The sequence below is a fragment of the Ornithodoros turicata genome, chromosome 3 (assembly GCF_037126465.1).
Source record: "Ornithodoros turicata isolate Travis chromosome 3, ASM3712646v1, whole genome shotgun sequence".
Classification (NCBI taxonomy): Eukaryota; Metazoa; Arthropoda; class Arachnida; order Ixodida; family Argasidae; genus Ornithodoros; species Ornithodoros turicata.
The window spans coordinates 9,760,196-9,779,038 of NC_088203.1; the positions used below are offsets into that span (position 1 = coordinate 9,760,196).

General features: G+C 49.6%; 2 protein-coding genes across 2 annotated transcripts; both read right to left on the minus strand.

Annotated features, from left to right (window-relative positions):
* Nucleotides 1-2,089: 2,089 nt before the first annotated feature.
* LOC135389873 (uncharacterized) lies at nt 2,090-8,243 on the minus strand. Its single transcript, XM_064619905.1, has 2 exons — nt 8,070-8,243; nt 2,090-4,513 (listed from the first exon to the last, which is right to left on the minus strand). Exons 1-2 carry the CDS (start codon nt 8,144-8,146, stop codon nt 2,293-2,295), a joined length of 2,298 nt encoding a protein of 765 aa, XP_064475975.1. The 5' UTR covers nt 8,147-8,243; the 3' UTR covers nt 2,090-2,292.
* A 2,783-nt stretch (nt 8,244-11,026) lies between these two features.
* On the minus strand, nt 11,027-16,696 carry LOC135389872 (uncharacterized). The gene is made up of 2 exons (XM_064619904.1): nt 16,560-16,696; nt 11,027-13,369 (listed from the first exon to the last, which is right to left on the minus strand). The coding sequence occupies exons 1-2, from the start codon at nt 16,634-16,636 to the stop codon at nt 11,149-11,151; spliced, it is 2,298 nt and encodes a 765-aa protein (XP_064475974.1). The 5' UTR covers nt 16,637-16,696; the 3' UTR covers nt 11,027-11,148.
* Between the last annotated feature and the right edge of the window lie 2,147 nt (nt 16,697-18,843).

Genomic DNA, 18,843 nt, shown 5'->3' on the forward strand with positions numbered 1-18,843 from the left:
AGCATTTCATCATCACACCATACCTTGAACATCTGTTCTCTGAACGCACATGTCACTGTCTGCTAACTGTGAAGTGCCTAGCGCTTTCGTGCGCAGTCTGCGGTTCACGATGCTTCTTTTTCGCACTCACTTTGTTTTCGCACAAAAACTAAATGCATGTGTGTAATGATTGGTGAAATATATACCACGGGTGTGGCGTTATACGGCAGAAGGGGACAGGAACTGACTTTCCTGTCGTCGAGCGGACAGCGGAAGAACGCAACTACTGATCTTTCCCGACTTGTTTTTCACAGCATAGAAGCGAAGCAGTCGTGTAACCCACGTGTGTGACCAGCGCCTTTCAGAGTTTCGCTTTACCGAAAACATCGAGTGGAGGACGAAAAAAATAAATAAAAAATAAGACGCACCCCAAAACGGTGTCGGCATAGCTGCGTTGCCGGCGATGCTAAGAGCGCGGATATACAGGGCATTTATGAGCGAACCATCGGAGCTTTCTTGAGGCTGATTATGTCGCAGCGTAAGCCCCGCACTCATTGGCTGCCGCATGGGGGTCACGTACTCAGGCGCGGCGTAGTGATTACGATGATGGCATTGCACGCGGAGAGAGCGACCCAGAATCGATCACGAGCGCCGGCTGTGCCGTTTGGGTGGTTGGCCTATGGGCTTTTCTATAATAGGATGTGGGCTTTAAGACATATATCGGCAAAGTCGGCCAAGGACGCATGATTCTCCTCTATGCGATAGTCTTGACGCTATACTACCCTCGTTCCCAATGACAAAACTACTAACACCCCTGTCCTCCACTCGTTCCTGCTGTCCTCTCTCCACCTGTCCACATCTGTACGCCGCTCACAGCCACAGTTGCTTCGCGGCGCTAACACGGATAAAAAAAATGAATAAAGCACCGTCCACGCGCATCGGCACAACCAGATTCCCAGCGCACAGCGCCCCCCAACACCCAGATGCGCAATAAACGCGTTTCTCCTTTCCCTTTAACCCTTCTCTTCCCCTTCCCGTGGATGCACCGAGCTGCTACCCCCAGTGAACTGACCACACCTTTCCCAAACATCACTCCCTCTCCACGACGCCTGCCGCACCAGCCCTATGTTATGGTGGTACTGGGAAAGGAGCGGTGTGCTCTGGGAACCGGCTATTGTCATGGAAAACCACCCACTACGTAAAACAAGCCAGTATCTCTCAGTACAGCCTTCATTCTGTACAACGATCAACGCCAGAATGACAGGCGAAGTTACCTCACCTATTCTCGTCGTAGAAGTGGACTACAAGGACGCCTCCAGCCTCGTGGTGCCGGTATACAATACAACGGGATCCTCTAAGACCAAGAGATTCCTTCTAACCAAACTCTTCATTTACCCTGCCAACAACGCCGTCGTAGAAAACCCGAATCTGCATAACATGCGAATGACCGTCGTGGGAGACTTCGCAAGCAAGTTTCGCAAACATGTACTATCAATGGTTCGATTATGTATTCGATTATTTATTACAAATGACCTCGATTTGCATCTAGCCAATCACGGTAAATTACCATAACGCGTACGGAAACTAAGACAAGTAAGCTACTCCAATCGTTGTCTGTCGTCGAATCCCCGCGATGAGCTCAAAACGGCAATCTGCCCAGCGATTTCTGCTGTAATTTCTTCCCTCCCGTAGGGTGGTTTTGTCAAGGCTATACGGTACGACACACCCCTTGTGCTCAGTTTCGAAGGGGCTTTGGACGAGACTACTCGTTCCTGTGGCACGGACCCAGACCAAGCCCGTATCAGACACCACAGACTTCTACCCCTGCCTTATTCGGCTGTCAACCGGTCAAATCCCTGTCCGCGGCTGTATAGGGAGGTTTTTCATTAGATTAGGCTCAATCCATACGGCATAATCATATACTGCAGCGTGAACCAGCCCCACCTGGGACGGCCAAACGTCTGTGCTTGCGGTACGGTACAGTGCCATACTGGGGGTAATACGATGTCATCGAGACTCGTGCACCTGTTTGTAATACTCGCCGCAGATGTCGAGAATAACGGGACGTATTGTGGGACGTGTGTGGAGATATACGTGTGTGGCGTGTATAACGGGACGGAGAACTTTCGTTCCTGCCCGCCGGAGGAACCCTGCACTTTGCGGTGATACTTTGTAGGTCTATGTTGCTTCAGAAATACCCATTTATGCTCATTTATTATCTCCAGATACCTTTCGTACTTGAGCTTCAGAACAGGCGCATCATTTTAGCGCTTTACCGTACGGAAAACAGATATTGAATGCTTGAAACAATAATCATATCCCAACGCATCTTGACCATGGGTTCATGGGACTGTATGGAGGACAGGAAAATGCGGCTGCGAACTCTGGAATGTCTTTGAGAGGCTCGTTGCAACGCAAATGGGGTGACAAGTCTCCTTCCAATTCGAAATCGGTCGGACCTCCGGAGTTGCACCACCTATAGCAAGTGCTCAGGAAGAATAGTTTATCTCCGTCGACGTCCTTATCGGCTATCGAACCCGTCAAATACTTCTTGTACGCTCTGTACGCTGCGCCTATCCCGAGGAGGTCCGCCGCGTACAGCTTCTCGTAGAGCGCGTCGTAGTACGGCCACACGACGTCGCCACCCAGAACAGTCAGGTTCTTGGCTGCTTCAGAGACATTGTATGGCTTCCACGTGGCGTGGTTCGGGCAGTGCGCTCTGGACGTGTAACGAAGGTCATTCAAGTCTGTTTGATTGAAAAAAGGGGATTGGCCGAACTCGGCGTCTCCCAGGAGTAGAGCTGACGCGATGGATGCTCCCAGCGAACCATAGTTTACTTCTGGAGCGGCCTGGTTGCTGAAGAATGGAGAGAGAGTAGCAAAAAGCGGGACATCCAGGGAACACGCTCGTCGCGTGCGAAACGTCACGGCCGCAGATGTAAGATCGGCGTCGTGAGGGTTCTGCGCCCCAGCCGAGAAAATAAGGGAAATCGAGAGGAGTTGGGAGACAAACAAGTACGCATCAATGAAAGTGGGGGAATATGAATCGCGGATGATAGAGTAGTAACTTTCTGCTGCGGTTCGGTTGACGTTGAGGATCTTAAAATCTGGCGTCTGGAACCACGAGATGTTATGGAATGCGTCGATATATTGGAGTGTGTCTGACACAGCTCTGACCGAGTATGTGACACCGAACGCGAAACCGGCAAAGGGGTCCGAGTCGATCTTCTCAAGGACAGGCCAGGCGAACGCATAAGGCATCAGAGACATGGTAATGTTGTAACAGGTCCAGCGGGTGCCTTTTAATTCGGCGCGAACTACGTTACTCGTATAGGCCAGTAGAAGTGTCGTGTACCTGTACACGAATTCTTTTGCATCCGTCTCGTTCAGCTCACTGAAACGATGGAAGAGCTCAGCGGAACCTTTAGGTATGACGAGTGGCGTTGTCATAAATTTTGGTGCGTATTTCCTGAATGATCCGACCCATGCTGGCGACGGGGTGTTGAAGTCCGGAGAACCAAACCAAAGTTTTTCTGGCGTTGTTTTATATGCGTCGCCGAAGGACACCGTCAAGAAAGGATGCTTGGCAAAGTTGAGAATGAAATTAGACTCGTCCGCGCTACTAGCGATCTGTTCCAATGAAAATGGTAGGTGTGCTTGTTCCTCGAATCCACGGACAGGTTGCGGTGAGCTTATCGGTTTAGAAATTGTGTAACTCACGAGATCTATAATGTCGGGCGAAGCAACCATTTCGTATTCCGCTGCATCTGACGCACTGGACCATCGTTTCAACGACTTTCGCAGTTGGAAGAGCACGTGAACGCCGTCCATAGACATCAGTATGGCTACATCGATGGGGTCGAAGGATCCGTTTGCAGACGTCAATCCGTACAAATGAAGAAAACTCTGAGTTGCTCGCAGTTCCTCCTGCCAATTATTCTCTCTTTGCTCGCATTGCTGAAATAGAAACGCAGCTTTCTCATATGCATTCGGGGAGCGCAGATTCGAGGGCGGCCTTGTGGCTTTTCTGGCTTCCTCCATGATATATTGGGCTACGTTGTCCTTGCGGTGCAGGGTCACTGAGCTCACGTTTTCAGAGGAGTTAAAAAAACCTGAACAAGCGTAGGTGAAAAAGTCATCGCAGGGAGACACGTTGGGATTGATAGCATTCATGTAGATCTGCCGGATGCACTCAGAGGACTGGCAGAGGAAGTCGTACTTCGGAACTAGGAAAGGCGCCGTGGTAGTTCCCACAGTTGTGTTGGTGGTTGTGGTCGTCGCACTTGTAGCTGATGTTGAGCTGCTAGTCGTGGTTGTAGCTGTTGGGCACGTGCCCGGTGCCTGGGTTGTTTCCGTAGGGCACTGTTTTCTTTGAAAGAGCAGGCTTGATACTAGGAAGTTGGCCAGTACTGCTGCGCAGAGGCACCCGAATAAGACGAGCATGACAATGACGGTGTGCATCATGGCGTCTGCTTTCTTCTCCTTATCTCTGTCTCTGCCGCGCGCTTCTGGTTCCATTGGTGGGGGGCCTCGTCTGGAAATAGTCAATTCAACAGTCATTATAAAACACGCGATGGAAATGACTTTGTTAACGTAAGTAGCGGCCTCAGTGGGTCATATGATCGCGTGGTTGTGATGATTAGGTGATTCTCCTATAGTGATTCCAAGAAAATCCCCAAGACTGATGAGCGGAAACCCTCCAAAATGGCAGCAGTTTGGTTGCTGTTATGAGTAGAGGTGAGTGCGGGTATGGAAATTCGTATCCGCAACCGCACTCGCAGCTCAGCTCCTGCGCCCGCACATTCCGACGGGTACCCGCATACCCGCAGGTCAGACATGTACAAGAACGTTAACGTTAGAATGTAATTAAGATGGGTATAAACACATGAACATTAAAGTAATTAAGATAGAGTACAAAATACTTCAAAAAGTACTTCAAAATACAATTAGGCTACTTTTTATCCTTGAACGCAAAAAGTCACCGGTCACTGGTCAATGAGGCAAGTCGCCGCTATGTCAAATGAATCACCTAAAGCCCGCGCACTACGCTAGCCACCGCTGTGTGATAGGAGTGATCTAAACACAAAAAGATGACAAAGATATACCACATAACTCCACTAAAGATATGTGACCCAGAACAAAGCAAACTTCTATGAGGTCCCTGCTCGGCGAGGTCAGAATTCGGCGTCACCGCGTCAGGGCACACATAATAGAACCCTCACTAGCCAGGATTGGTACACACGGGGCAAGATCTCTAAATGGAGACTTCCAAGAAGGGCCAGTGTCCGGGTCAAGTCCATTTCCATTGAACAAGCAAGATAATGAAAGGACGAGACACAGAAAGTTTAAGAGGGAGATACAAAATATATAATTACAGTATTGAGTGGGAAAATACCATAAAATGTATTTTAAATAGAGTACAGATATACAAAACAAAAGTCTTGAGTACCAAAATACTGCAAATTGTACTTGAAATACAATACTCTAAATATGTACAAGTCTGCCGCAGGTGCACCCGCACCGCAGCCCAGTGCCTACGAATATTTCGGTTATGCTGCATGATCGTCACAACACGAAATGATATGTTGGTGCTGGGCACACGTTAGCGAGCCAGTTGATCTAGTTTTTAGCTTACTAACGCGAAGCGTACCAGTCGTCGTGTTGAAGATAGCCAAAATTGGTCTCATGGTGGCCACAGAATGACAATGACAACAACTTTATTTTGAAATTATGAATGTGGAATTTCATCGTCACAGGCGATGCCTTACACTACCAGCACTACCCCCACTACAAACCTTCCTCGAACCGCGCTCTCCGGGTCTCACAATCAGCGGGACTCTCGCCCCCCCCCCCCCGCCCCCCACCTCTCTTTCAAAGCGTAAGCATAGAACGTGATGCCAGTAAATGGCAAAGCTGTCATCATCTCGCACACCACGGAAGGACTGGATATGGAAAGGCACATTGTGGATATTTGGGTTCGCAGTAAATCGGGTTGTACGCCAAAAGCCGACCGGCTAGGGTTTTGTGCCTGCGGGCATTACGGGAATACCAGCGTAATCCGCAGAGGCAGTGCACCTTACCCGCAGCCCACGAAAAACAAACCAGCGCGGATACTGGTGGGTAGTATCCGCGGGTATACCTGCATCGCACTCATCTTTAGTGATGAGCTGCCTTCTTCCACGGCCTGCTACTATACATGCAAAACAGAGTCCTTTCGCATAAAGGCTTATGCTCAATGCCTTGCCAAGGCTGTTGAAGTTCAGTATTTACGTGGGTTGTTATATCGACTGAAAACACCAGCAGGCTAATCGTCATGATCGGATGGGGAGAGTTTACGTGACAATCAACAAGTGACAGGGAGTTACATGACCGGTTTCAGTGACAGATGTCGTCTGAACCACCTCATCGTAGCGACGTTGTTTCCGCTGTGTCGACATATGCCGGTTCACATGGAGAGCAGCAATCGACATGTCTCGTCCAGTCTAAACCGCGAACGGACTCTGGCACAGTGCTACCGAAGCAGCTAGCAGGAAACACGCTAGAGAAGCCTCAAAAAGTCGCCAGATGTCGCTTCTAATTTCGCTAAAAGTGTCTCCACACATGAAATTGCCGCGAACCTGTTTTTAATAGCAAACTTTTCTCGCGCAACCTGTCAGCGTCATTTTGCTGACGTAATTTCGAAAGTTTCTGCTGGGTTTCCGATATCACGTGCGGCTTTTCTGATGTGCTCGTTTCTTGCTATATAACTAGCGGTGCCAACGATCTTTTGTGTTCGGACATTCGGACGTCATCATCCGTCGGTCGGCACTTCGCATTGTGTTACCAATCGCTGTTGTCTTGCGACATAAAGCCCCGAATTACTATTAGCATTGTGCTTTTAGCGTCGATGTAGTGTACTTTGAGACATTCAAGAAGCACACTGCACTGAAAGCACTGAAAAGTACCTCGGCAACGTTTCAGTGCTCTTACGGGAACACGGAACTGAAGAAATTACGGATACTTGTCGGAAACTTATTCTACTGCCGTCGAAACGACCCTTTTCTGTCATATACATCAGTACTCTCCTCCAAGAGTACGGAGGTAGCAGTGACAGAATCAGACGCGCACTTGAACAACACACCGATATTGCTTAACCTATGTTACATTTGGGAGAGGTAAACAAGGGGGAATCCTCCTCCATGTAAAGACCCCCCCGAGATATTTTCTGGCTACCATCCTGCATTAAGAGATGACAAACTAGGTGATTTTTCGATGCGGTTACCGTAGCTTTCGTAAGGGAAAACCTGAGAGGGACAATGACAGAGTGTCTTCGGGATAACAGGGAATGGACGCGGTCAGATGTCAAAGCACCACCACCATGGCGGCCAAACGCGTTCGTTATGACGTCACGAGTATACCCTAATGGGGGTTGTTAAGACTGACCTCATGACACTACGTGACGCCGCGTGGTGGTGTTGCAGTATTTCTTCTGGCACGCTATTGTGCCTTCTTGTCTCCAACGGCGTATGTAGTTGGCGGATTCGATCTCTCTTCGTTCTTAAGTGGCATATTGGCAGTAGGACATTGCCAGAGGACAGCACTGAGAATATCTTCAACGTTCCTGCAGGTTCCTAGTAAGAACTTTAGGGAGACTATCGTCGTTGATCAGTGTCATGTGACGCTGTTCTCATAGCTTACAAGAGTTGCATTTCTTTCGTGACGTAATTAAGCATGAAGTCAGAGGAGGCACGAATACCCCACGAAATATTCTCGTCGAATAGACCGAAATCTGCAATTACGAGTGATGTGCGAAAATAACGTACCCCGCTCGTTACGTGAACATTTGACAGCGACACGGTGGCACCGTTTAGAACATGCGCGGGGGAGGGGGTTCCGTCCCTTTGACCCCCTAAAACACTGGACGAACGTAACCTAAACCTCACCTGACCCAACTTCGCTCGATCTAAACCGGCTAAAACCGCCTCCATCTCGGCACCCTCTGGGTGGAGTCTCATTGCTGTAATACAGCCCCACTATATGACTGCGCACACCTGCTTTTCCCGTTGCCCGATTCCATGCTTCAAGGAAACAAAAACAGGATAATCACTTACTCGCTCTGCTCCACCTGTCCGTACTGCGGTGGAATGTCGCCTCCTGTCCAAAATGGTTCCAGAGCTGGACGCTCCATGTTCCGCACAGTGGCTTAGGAGGCACCGTTGTACCGGGAAGGCAAGCGATAATGCTGTGTTGCCAGACCTGCACGGGCGTTCTGAACGTTTCTCCTTCTTCCTTTTTTGCACGTGGCGGTGGTAGCGATGGAACAGCTTGTCACGTCAGCGCCACGACTATCGTAGTGGCGGGATCGAGTTTCCTGGGTCGACTTCGCAGGGAACAAAAGCACGTGATTGCCGAGTGATATGTCAGGATGGTGCATCCTGCGTCCTGGGACAAGCTTCCAGGCGTTCCAGTACGGGCATTCCATTTCAGGCTGTAACAGTCGTACGTCGTTACGTAAATTTGCGCAACAACACTGTTGGTGGCGATCACGTCGTATGTTTCATCGATTGTGTTACTTCCACACAGCAACGGATCGCACTGGCACGTGCTGGTGTTGCTGCCGGCACCGTGAAACAAACACAGTGAACCCTGGTTAATGTGACAGCCGATAATCTGACGTACTCGCTTTGTGACAGTTCTTCCTGGGTATTCTGCGACTTATCCTACTATGACCAACATTACTATTGCAAGGGTTATTATCGTCTCGCTATTACGACCCCGTTTGGGTAGCCCAGGGAGCGGCTACCCAGACACGTAAGGCGGAGGGTGACAAGTGTTAAACTAGGGCGCCGAAGGCTTGCCGTGATTCCGGATGTTGTAGACCTCGGAATTACTCATAGTGGTTTTTGGAGCTGCCAAAGCACTGTAGTGTATCAAGAGTCAGTGACCCGGCTTTCCTCGGACCGTAGGAGGAGGAGGAGGATGAAGGGGGGGGGGGGTGGATACGAGGACGAATGTTGGCGCAGTTCCCTGGCAAGTCGGCTCACCAAGCATTTCATTATCACACCATAACTTGAACATCTGTTCTCTGAACGCACATGTCACTGTCTGCTAACTGTGAAGTGCCTAGCGCTTTCGTGCGCAGTCTGCGGTTCACGATGCTTCTTTTTCGCACAAAAACTAAACGCATGTGTGTAATGACTGCTGAAATATATACTGCGTATATACCACGGGCGTGGCGCTATACGGCAGAAGGGGACAGGAACTGACTTTCCTGTCGTCGAGCGGACAGCGGAAGAACGCAACTACTGATCTTTCCTGAGTTGTTTTTCACACCATAGAAGCGAAGCAGTCGTGCAACCCATGTGTGTGACCCGCGCCTTTCAGAGTTTCGCTTTACCGAAAACATCGAGTGGAGGACGAAAAAAATAAATAAAAAATAAGAAGCACCCCAAAACGGTGTCGGCATAGCTGCGTTGCCGGCGATGCTAAGAGCGCGGATATACAGGGCATTTATGAGCGAACCATCGGAGCTTTCTTGAGGCTGATTATGTCGCAGCGTAAGCCCCGCACTCATTGGCTGCCGCATGGGGGTCACGTACGCGGCGTAGTGATTACGAGGATGGCATTGCACGCGGAGACAGGGACCCAGAATCGATCACGAGCGCCGGCTGTGCCGTTTGGGTGGTTGGCCTATGGGCTTTTCTATAATAGGATGTGGGCTTTAAGGCATATATCGGCAAAGTCGGCCAAGGACGCATGATTCCTCCTCCCTGCGATAGTCTTGACGCTATACTACCATCGTTCCCAATGACAAAACTACTAACACCCCAGTCCTCCACTCGTTCCTGCTGTCCTCTCTCCACCTGTCCACATCTATATACCCCGCTCACAGCCACAGTTGCTTCGCGGCGCTAACACGGATACCGTCCACCCGCATCGGCGCAACCAGATTCCCAGCGCACAGCGCCCTCCAACACCCAGACGCGCAATAAACACGTTTCTCCTTTCCCTTTAACCCTTCTCTCTTCCCCTTCCCGTGGATGCACCGAGCTGCTACCCCCACCAGTGAACTGACCACACCTTTCCCAAACATCACTCCACGACGCCTGCCGCACCAGCCCTATATGTTATGGTGGTACTGGGAAAGGAGCGGTGTGCTCTGGGAACCGGCTATTGTCATGGAAAACCACCCACTACGTAAAACGAGCCAGTATCTCTCAGTACAGCCTTCATTCTGTACAACGATCAACGCCAGAATGACAGGCGAAGTTACCTCACCTATTCTCGTCGTAGAAGTGGACTACAAGGACGCCTCCAGCCTCGTGGTGCCGGTATACAATACAACGGGATCCTCTAAGACCAAGAGGTTCCTTCTAACCAAACTCTTCATTTACCCTGCCAACAACGCTGTCGTAGAAAACCTGAATCTGCATAACATTCGAATCACCGTCGAGGGAGACTTCGCAAGCATGTTTCGCAAACATGTACTATCAATGGTTCGATTATGTATCCGATTATTTATTACAAATGACCTCGATTTGCATCTAGCCAGCCAATTACCATAATGCGTACTGCTGTCACTAGAAGGACAAACTAGTGAGGCAAGTCAGCTACTCCGATCAGAGGCCTCTACTGTCCATCGTCGAATCCCCGCGATGAGCTCAAAACGGCAATCTGCCAAGCGATTTCTGCCTAATTTCTTCCCTCCCGTAAGGTGTTCCTGTCAAGGCTATACGGTAAGACACCCCTGGTGCGTACAGAGGGGCTGGACGAGGCTACTCGTTCGTGGCATGGACTTTATATCGACAAGACCCAGCCCGTATCCGACACCACAGAGGACTCCCTCTGCCTTATTCGGCTATCAACCCAGTCCGCGGCTGTATAGGGAGGTTTTTCATTAGATTAGACTCAATCCATACGGCATAATCATATACTGCAGCTTGAACCAGCCCCACCTGGGGCGCCCAAGCGTTTGTGCTAAGAACTTTCGTTCCTGCCCGCCGGAGGAGCCCTGCACTTTGCGGTGATACTCTGTAGGTCTCTATGTTGCTTCAGAAATACATTTATGCTCATTCGAGACATTGTTCATTTATTATCTCCAGATACCTTTCGTACTTGAGCTTCAGAACAGGCGCATCATTTTAGCGCTTTACCGTACGGAAAACAGATATTTAATGCTTGAAACAATAATCATATCCCAACGCATCTTGACCATGGGTTCATGGGACTGTATGGAGGACAGGAAAATGCGGCTGCGAACTCAGGAATATCTTTGAGGGGCTCGTTGCAACGCAAATGGGGTGACAAGTCTCCTTCCAATTCGAAATCGGTCGGACCTCCGGAGTTGCACCACCTATAGCAAGTGCTCAGGAAGAATAGTTTATCTCCGTCGACGTCCTTATCGGCTATCGAACCCGTCAAATACTTCTTGTACGCTCTGTACGCTGCGCCTATCCCGAGGAGGTCCGCCGCGTACAGCTTCTCGTAGAGCGCGTCGTAGTACGGCCACACGACGTCGCCACCCAGAACAGTCAGGTTCTTGGCTGCTTCAGAGACATTGTATGGCTTCCACGTGGCGTGGTTCGGGCAGTGCGCTCTGGACGTGTAACGAAGGTCATTCAAGTCTGTTTGATTGAAAAAAGGGGATTGGCCGAACTCGGCGTCTCCCAGGAGTAGAGCTGACGCGATGGATGCTCCCAGCGAACCATAGTTTACTTCTGGAGCGGCCTGGTTGCTGAAGAATGGAGAGAGAGTAGCAAAAAGCGGGACATCCAGGGAACACGCTCGTCGCGTGCGAAACGTCACGGCCGCAGATGTAAGATCGGCGTCGTGAGGGTTCTGCGCCCCAGCCGAGAAAATAAGGGAAATCGAGAGGAGTTGGGAGACAAACAAGTACGCATCAATGAAAGTGGGGGAATATGAATCGCGGACGACAGAGTAGTAACTTTCTGCTGCGGTTCGGTTGACGTTGAGGATCTTAAAATCTGGCGTCTGGAACCACGAGATGTTATGGAATGCGTCGATATATTGGAGTGTGTCTGACACAGCTCTGACCGCGTCTGTGACACCGAACGCGAAACCGGCAAAGGGGTCCGAGTCTATCCTCTCAAGGACAGGCCAGACGAACGCATAAGGCATCAGAGACATGGTAATGTTGTAACAGGTCCAGCGGGTGCCTTTTAATTCGGCGCGAACTACGTTACTCGTATAGGTCAGTAGAAGTGTCGTGTACCTGTACACGAATTCTTTTGCATCCGTCTCGTTCAGCTCACTGAAACGATGGAAGAGCTCAGCGGAACCTTTAGGTATGACGAGTGGCGTTCCCATAAATGTTGGTGCGTATTTCCTGAATGATCCGACCCATGCTGGCGACGGGGTGTTCAAGTCCGGAGAACCAAACCAAAGTTTTTCTGGCGTTGTTTTATATGCGTCGCCGAAAGACGCCGTCAAGAAAGGATGCTTGGCAAAGTTGAGAATGAAATTAGACTCGTCCGCGCTACTAGCGATCTGTTCCAATGAAAATGGTAGGTGTGCTTGTTCCTCGAATCCACGGACAGGTTGCGGTGAGCTTATCGGTTTAGAAATTGTGTAACTCACGAGATCTATAATGTCGGGCGAAGCAACCATTTCGTATTCCGCTCCATCTGACGTACTGGACCATCGCTTCAACGACTTTCGCAGTTGGAAGAGCACGTGAACACCGTCCATAGACATCAGTATGGCTACATCGATGGGGTCGAAGGATCCGTTTGCAGACGTCAATCCGTGAAAATGAAGATACCTCTGAATTGCTCGCAGTTCCTCCTGCCAATTATTCTCTCTTTGCTCGCATTGCTGAAATAGAAACGCAGCTTTCTCATATGCATTCGGGGAGCGCAGATCCGGGGGTGGCCTTGTGGCTTTTCTGGCTTCCTCCATGATATATTGGGCTACGTTGTCCTTGCGGTGCAGGGTCACTGAGCTCACGTTTTCAGAGGAGTTAAAAAACCCGGAACAAGCATAGGTGAAAAAGTCATCGCAGGGAGACACATTGGGATCGGTGGCATTCATGTAGATCTGCCGGATGCACTCAGAGGACTGGCAGAGGAAGTCGTACTTCGGAACTAGGAAAGGTGCCGTGGTAGTTCCCACAGTTGTGTTGGTGGTTGTGGTCGTCGCACTTGTAGCTGATGTTGAGCTGCTAGTCGTGGTTGTAGCTGTTGGGCACGTGCCCGGTGCCTGGGTTGTTTCCGTAGGGCACTGTTTTCTTTGAAAGAGCAGGCTTGATACCAGGAAGTTGGCCAGTACTGCTGCGCAGAGGCACCCGGACAGGACGAGCATGACAATGACGGTGTGCATCATGACGTCTGCTTTCTTCTCCTTATCGCTGTCTCTGCCACGCGCTTCTGGTTCCATTGGTGGGGGGCCTCGTCTGGAAATAGTCAATTCAACAGTCATTATAAAACACGCGATGGAAATGACTTTGTTAGCGTAAGTAGCGCCTCACTGGGTGATATGATCGCGTGGCTGTGATGATTAGGTGATTCTCCTATAGCGATTATAAGAAAATCCCAAGACTGATGAGCGGAAACCCTCCAAAATGGCAGCAGTTTGGTTGCTGTTATGAGTAGAGGTGAGTGCGGGTATGGAAATTCGTATCCGCAACCGCACTCGCAGCTCAGCTCCTGCGCCCGCACATTCAGACGGGTACCCGCATACCCGCAGGTCAGACATGTACAAGAACGTTAACGTTAGAATGTAATTAAGATGGGTATGAACACATGAGCATTAAAGTAATTAAGATAGAGTACAAAATACTTCAAAAAGTACTTCAAAATACAATTAGGCTACTTTTTATCCTTGAACGCAAAAAGTCACCGGTCACTGGACAATGAGGCAAGTCGCCGCTATGTCACATGAGTTACCTTAAGCCCGCGCACTACGCTAGCCCCCGCTGTGTGATAGGAGTGATCTAAACACAAAGATGACAAAGATATACCACATAACTCCACTAAAGATATGTGACCCAGAACAAAGCAAACTTCTATGAGGTCCCTGCTGGGCGAGGTCAGAATTCGGCGTCACCGCGTCAGGGCACACATAATAGAACCCTCACTGGCCAGGATTGGTACACACGGGGCAAGATCTCGAAATGGAGACTTCCAAGAAGGGCCAGTGTCCGGGTCAAGTCCATTTCCATTGAACAAGCAAGATAATGAAAGGACGAGACAAAATTATGTAAAAAAAATGTATTTTAAATAGAGTACAAATACCCAAAACAAAAGTCTTGAGTAGAGTACCAAAATACCGCAAATTGTACTTGAAATACAAGTCTGCCTCAGGTGCACCCGCACCGCAGCCCAGTGCGTACGAATGTTTCGCTTATGCTGCATGATCGTCACAGCACGAAATGATATGTTGATCTAGCCAGTTGATCTACTTTTCAACTTACTAATGCGAAGCGTACCAGTCGTCGTGTCGAAGATAGCCAAAATTGGCCTTATGTGGCCACAGAATGACAATGACAACAACTTTATTTTGAAATTATGAATGTGGAGTTTCATCGTCACAGGCTATACCTTACACTACCAACACTACCCCCACAACAAACCTCCCCCGAAACGCACTCTCCGGGTCTCACAATCAGCGGGACTCTCGCTCCCCCCCCCCCACCTCTCTTTCAAAGCGTAAGCATAGAACGTGATGCCAGTAAATGGCAAAGCTGTCATCATCTCGCACACCACGGAAGGACTGGATATGGAAAGGCACATTGTGGATATTTGGGTTCGCAGTAAATCGGGTTGTACGCCAAAAGCCGACCGGCTAGGGTTTTGTGCCTGCGGGCATTACGGGAATACCAGCGTAATCTGCCGAGGCAGTGCACCTTACCCGCAGCCCACGAAAAACAAACCAGCGCGGATACTGGTGGGTAGTATCCGCGGGTATACCTGCAGAAAGCAGCTCCATCACTAAAGATGAGTGCGATGCATCGCACTCATCTTTAGTGATGGAGCTGCTTTCTTCCACGACCTGCTACTATACATACAAAACGGAGTCCTTTCGCATAAAGGCTTATGCTCAATGCCTTGCCAAGGCTGTTGTATTCAGTTCAAGTTCAGTATTTACGTGGGTTGTTATATCGACTGAAAACACCAGCAGGCTAATCGTCATGATCGGATGGGGAGAGTTTACGTGACAATCAACAAGTGACAGGGAGTTACATGACCGGTTTCAGTGACAGATGTCGTCTGAACCACATCATCGTAGCGACGTTGTTTCCGCTGTGTCGACATACGCCGGTTCACATGGAGAGCAGCAATCGACATGTCTCGTCCAGTCGAAACCGCGAACGGACTCTGGCACAGTGCTACCGAAGCAGCTAGCAGGAAACACGCTAGAGAAGCCTAAACAAGTCGCCAGATGTCGCTTCTAATTTCGCTAAAAGTGTCTCCAGACATGAAATTGCCGCAAACCTGTTTTTAATAGCAAGCTTTTCTCGCGCAACCTGTCAGCGTCATTTTGCTGACGTAATTTCGAAAGTTTCTGCTGGGTTTCCGACATCACGTGCGGACGTCGAAACGACCTTTTTCTGTCATATACATCAGTACTCTCCTCCAAGAGTACGGAGGTAGCAGTGACAGAATCAGACGCGCACTTGAACACACCGATATTGCTTAACCTATGTTACATTTGGGAGAGGTAAACAAGGGGGAATCCTCCTCCATGTAAAGACCCCCCCCGAGATATTTTCTGGCTACCATCCTGCATTAAGAGATGACAAACTAGGTGATTTTTCGATGCGGTTACCGTAGCTTTCGTAAGGGAAAACCTGAGAGGGACAATGACATAGAGTGTCTTCGGGATAACAGGGAATGGACGCGGTCAGATGTCAAAACACCACCACCATGGCGGCCAAACGCGTTCGTTATGACGTCACGAGTATACCCTAATGGGGGTTGTTACGACTGACCTCATGACACTACGTGACGCCGCGTGGTGGTGCTGCAGTATTTCTTCTGGCACGCTATTGTGCCTTCTTGTCTCCAACGGCGTATGTAGTTGGCGGATTCGATCTCTCTTCGTTCTTAAGTGGCATATTGGCAGTAGGACATTGCCAGAGGACAGCACTGAGAATACCTTCAACGTTCCTGCAGGTTCCTAGTAGGAACTTTAGGGAGACTATCGTTGTTGATCAGTGTCATGTGACGCTGTTCTCATAGCTTACAAGAGTTGCATTTCTTTCGTGACGTAATTAAGCATGAAGTCAGAAGAGGCACGAATACCCCACGAAATATTCTCGTCGGATAGACCGAAATGTGCAATTACGAGTGATGTGCGAAAATAACGTACACCGCTCGTTACGTGAACATTTGACAGCGACACGGTGGCACCGTTTAGAACATGCGCGGGGGAGGGGGTTCCGTCCCTTTGACCCCCAAAGGCACTGGACGAACGTAACCTAAACCTCACCCCACCCAACTTCGCTCGATCTAAACCGGCTAAAATCGCCTCCATCTCGGCACCCTCTGGGTGGAGTCTCATTGCTGTAATACAGCCCCACTATATGACTGCGCACACCTGATTCCATGCTTCAAGGAAACAAAAACAGGATAATCACTTACTCGCTTTGCTCCACCTGTCCGTACTGCGGTGGAATGTCGTCTCCTGTCCAAAATGGTTCCAGAGCTGGACGCTCCATGTTCCGCGCAGTGGCTTAGGAGGCACCGTTCTACCGGGAAGGCAAGCGATAATGCTTTGTTGCCAGACCTTCTTCTTCTTCTTCTACCAATGAGATAATGGCGACCTGCACGGGCGTTCTGAACGCTTCTCCTTCTTCCTTTTTTGCACGTGGCGGTGGCAGTGATGGAACTGCTTGTCACGTCAGCGCCACGACTATCGTAGTGGCGGGATCGAGTTTCCTGGGTCGACTTCGCAGGGAACAAAAGCACGTGATTGCCGAGTGATATGTCAGGATGGTGCATCCTGCGACAAGCTTCCAGGCGTCGTCGTACGTCGTTACGTAAATTTGCGCAACAACACTGTTGGTGGCGATCACGTCGTATGTTTCATCGATTGTGTTACTTCCACACAGCAACGGATCGCACTGGCACGTGCTGGTGTTGCTGCCGTGCGCCTGTTTTTGTATAAGAGTCATAGTTGCACAAGAAAAAAAGAAATAAAAAAAAAGCCAGGATCCGAGCCGAATCCGCTTCTCGGCCGGATCAGTCTGCCGGATATGATCTCTGCTGTACGGCCGAGAGCAGCCCGTGATACGAGGGTGTATCGCGATTGTCAGCAAACTGGGAAAACTGCAAACCTGAAAAACCGGGAATTGTCAGAGCATTCTGACGCGACTGGAAAAGTCAGGTGATTGTGCGGGGGGAGGGGACAGCTGAAGTAAGGGAAGATGGCAGACAATAGACCTTTTCCCCAATAATGGCCTATGCGCATGCGTATGACCTTGAGGCGCCGGAGAGGATTTTCTCCGACTTCACTAGATGGCGCAGTATAGGGACGACAGAAGTGGAGACCACTGGGGAGACCCCACGAATGGCGCGACCTTGTTGGATCTACTCCAGACTAGGGAGCCTCCATGTGCGTTCCCTTTTCAGGGAGGCGACAACACTCCGTCGTCTGCTACGAGCGCCGCCATCTTGACTCCCACATCGCATTGGGCGTCAGCGGCGGGGTTGCGTTTGTCTCGATTTTTCGCGACAGGAAGAGGGTAAAAGCGGAATGAAGGTAGCTGGCGTGGCAAAACTGTCATATATGCTAGTAGAGCTGGTCATGGGTTGTAAAGTATGTTGTTAATGCTTTGTAACGTTTGTCTAAACACATCACTGCACCTGCACACGCAGTCGTGTCTGAACCAATGATTTACAATAGTAAACATGGGAATGTGTATAGACAACAGTAATATGTTAATTGCAAGCAGATGCAATGCTTGGAAACGATGTTGTTTTACCGACATGCGCCTGTCGCAAGTGCACCCTCAATCGCAGTTGTACAAATTTGTCCACGATCACATGATATAGTAGTTCTTTCTTCTTTGTGTTGGTCCGAAGCCGAACGATTACTGTCCACGTTATTATGAATGAAAGTCGACACAGTCTTGAAAGGTGAGTGCATCGCATAAATGCGTTTCGAAGCAGATATCGCCCTGAATGCCTCTTCACGTTGTACGCTGCACGCAGCCCGAAATATACCGAAGATTCATTGCACCACGTACGTGTTCACGAAGCTCAATGAGCTTGTTGTGGCTTTCCGGAGATTTAACGTAATTTAATTTAATTTAACATAAATAACCACTGAGCAACCGGAATACACGGTGCTCTCTTTACTTGCGCGAGCCAAACCTCTTTCCGCTTTTTTGGTGCTGGGAAGCGATACAAACACGCACTTTTCCGAGAGTGATTGGCATTTATGCTGTGCACTTGGGCACACAGCACCCTGACATTTTGCTGCACGACGTATCATGCGAGCAACGCGCATTGCAGATCTCCACGCACGGTAGTATTCGTCCACCAACCGAATGTATTTGCGCAATCAAATAGGAACTGCTCAAACAAGAGCGAACGCTGGTTCGCGACCTAGCTCTTGAGCCGACAGATCAACGACCTCATACCAACAATACGGAGATGAACTGAGCCCTAGCAGTGGTTCTCAAAGAAATAGAGAAAAGAAAGCAGGAGCACTTTCATGCGTACTAAAGTGCAATGCAAAAGAACTGTGACCCGAACGTGGTACACGCAGAAAAAATGGGACGGAACACTGGTATTACCCGAGGAAATGACTCGTGGAACGACCGATTTCAGCAATAATAGAGGCAGTCCTGACACGCTTGTTGCACGGTGGATTTAAAATTCCGGAGGGATGAGTTCGATATTTGTTCCCAAAACATACAAT

Excerpts from the sequence above, each read along its gene's own strand:
- LOC135389873 (XM_064619905.1), bottom strand. The coding sequence starts at position 8,146 with ATGGAGCGTCCAGCTCTGGAACCATTTTGGACAGGAGGCGACATTCCA. Across the intron at positions 4,514-8,069 it reads GGACAGGTGGAGCAGAGCGA|ACGAGGCCCCCCACCAATGG; the intron begins GTAAGTGATTAT and ends GACTATTTCCAG.
- LOC135389872 (XM_064619904.1), bottom strand. The coding sequence starts at position 16,636 with ATGGAGCGTCCAGCTCTGGAACCATTTTGGACAGGAGACGACATTCCA. Across the intron at positions 13,370-16,559 it reads GGACAGGTGGAGCAAAGCGA|ACGAGGCCCCCCACCAATGG; the intron begins GTAAGTGATTAT and ends GACTATTTCCAG.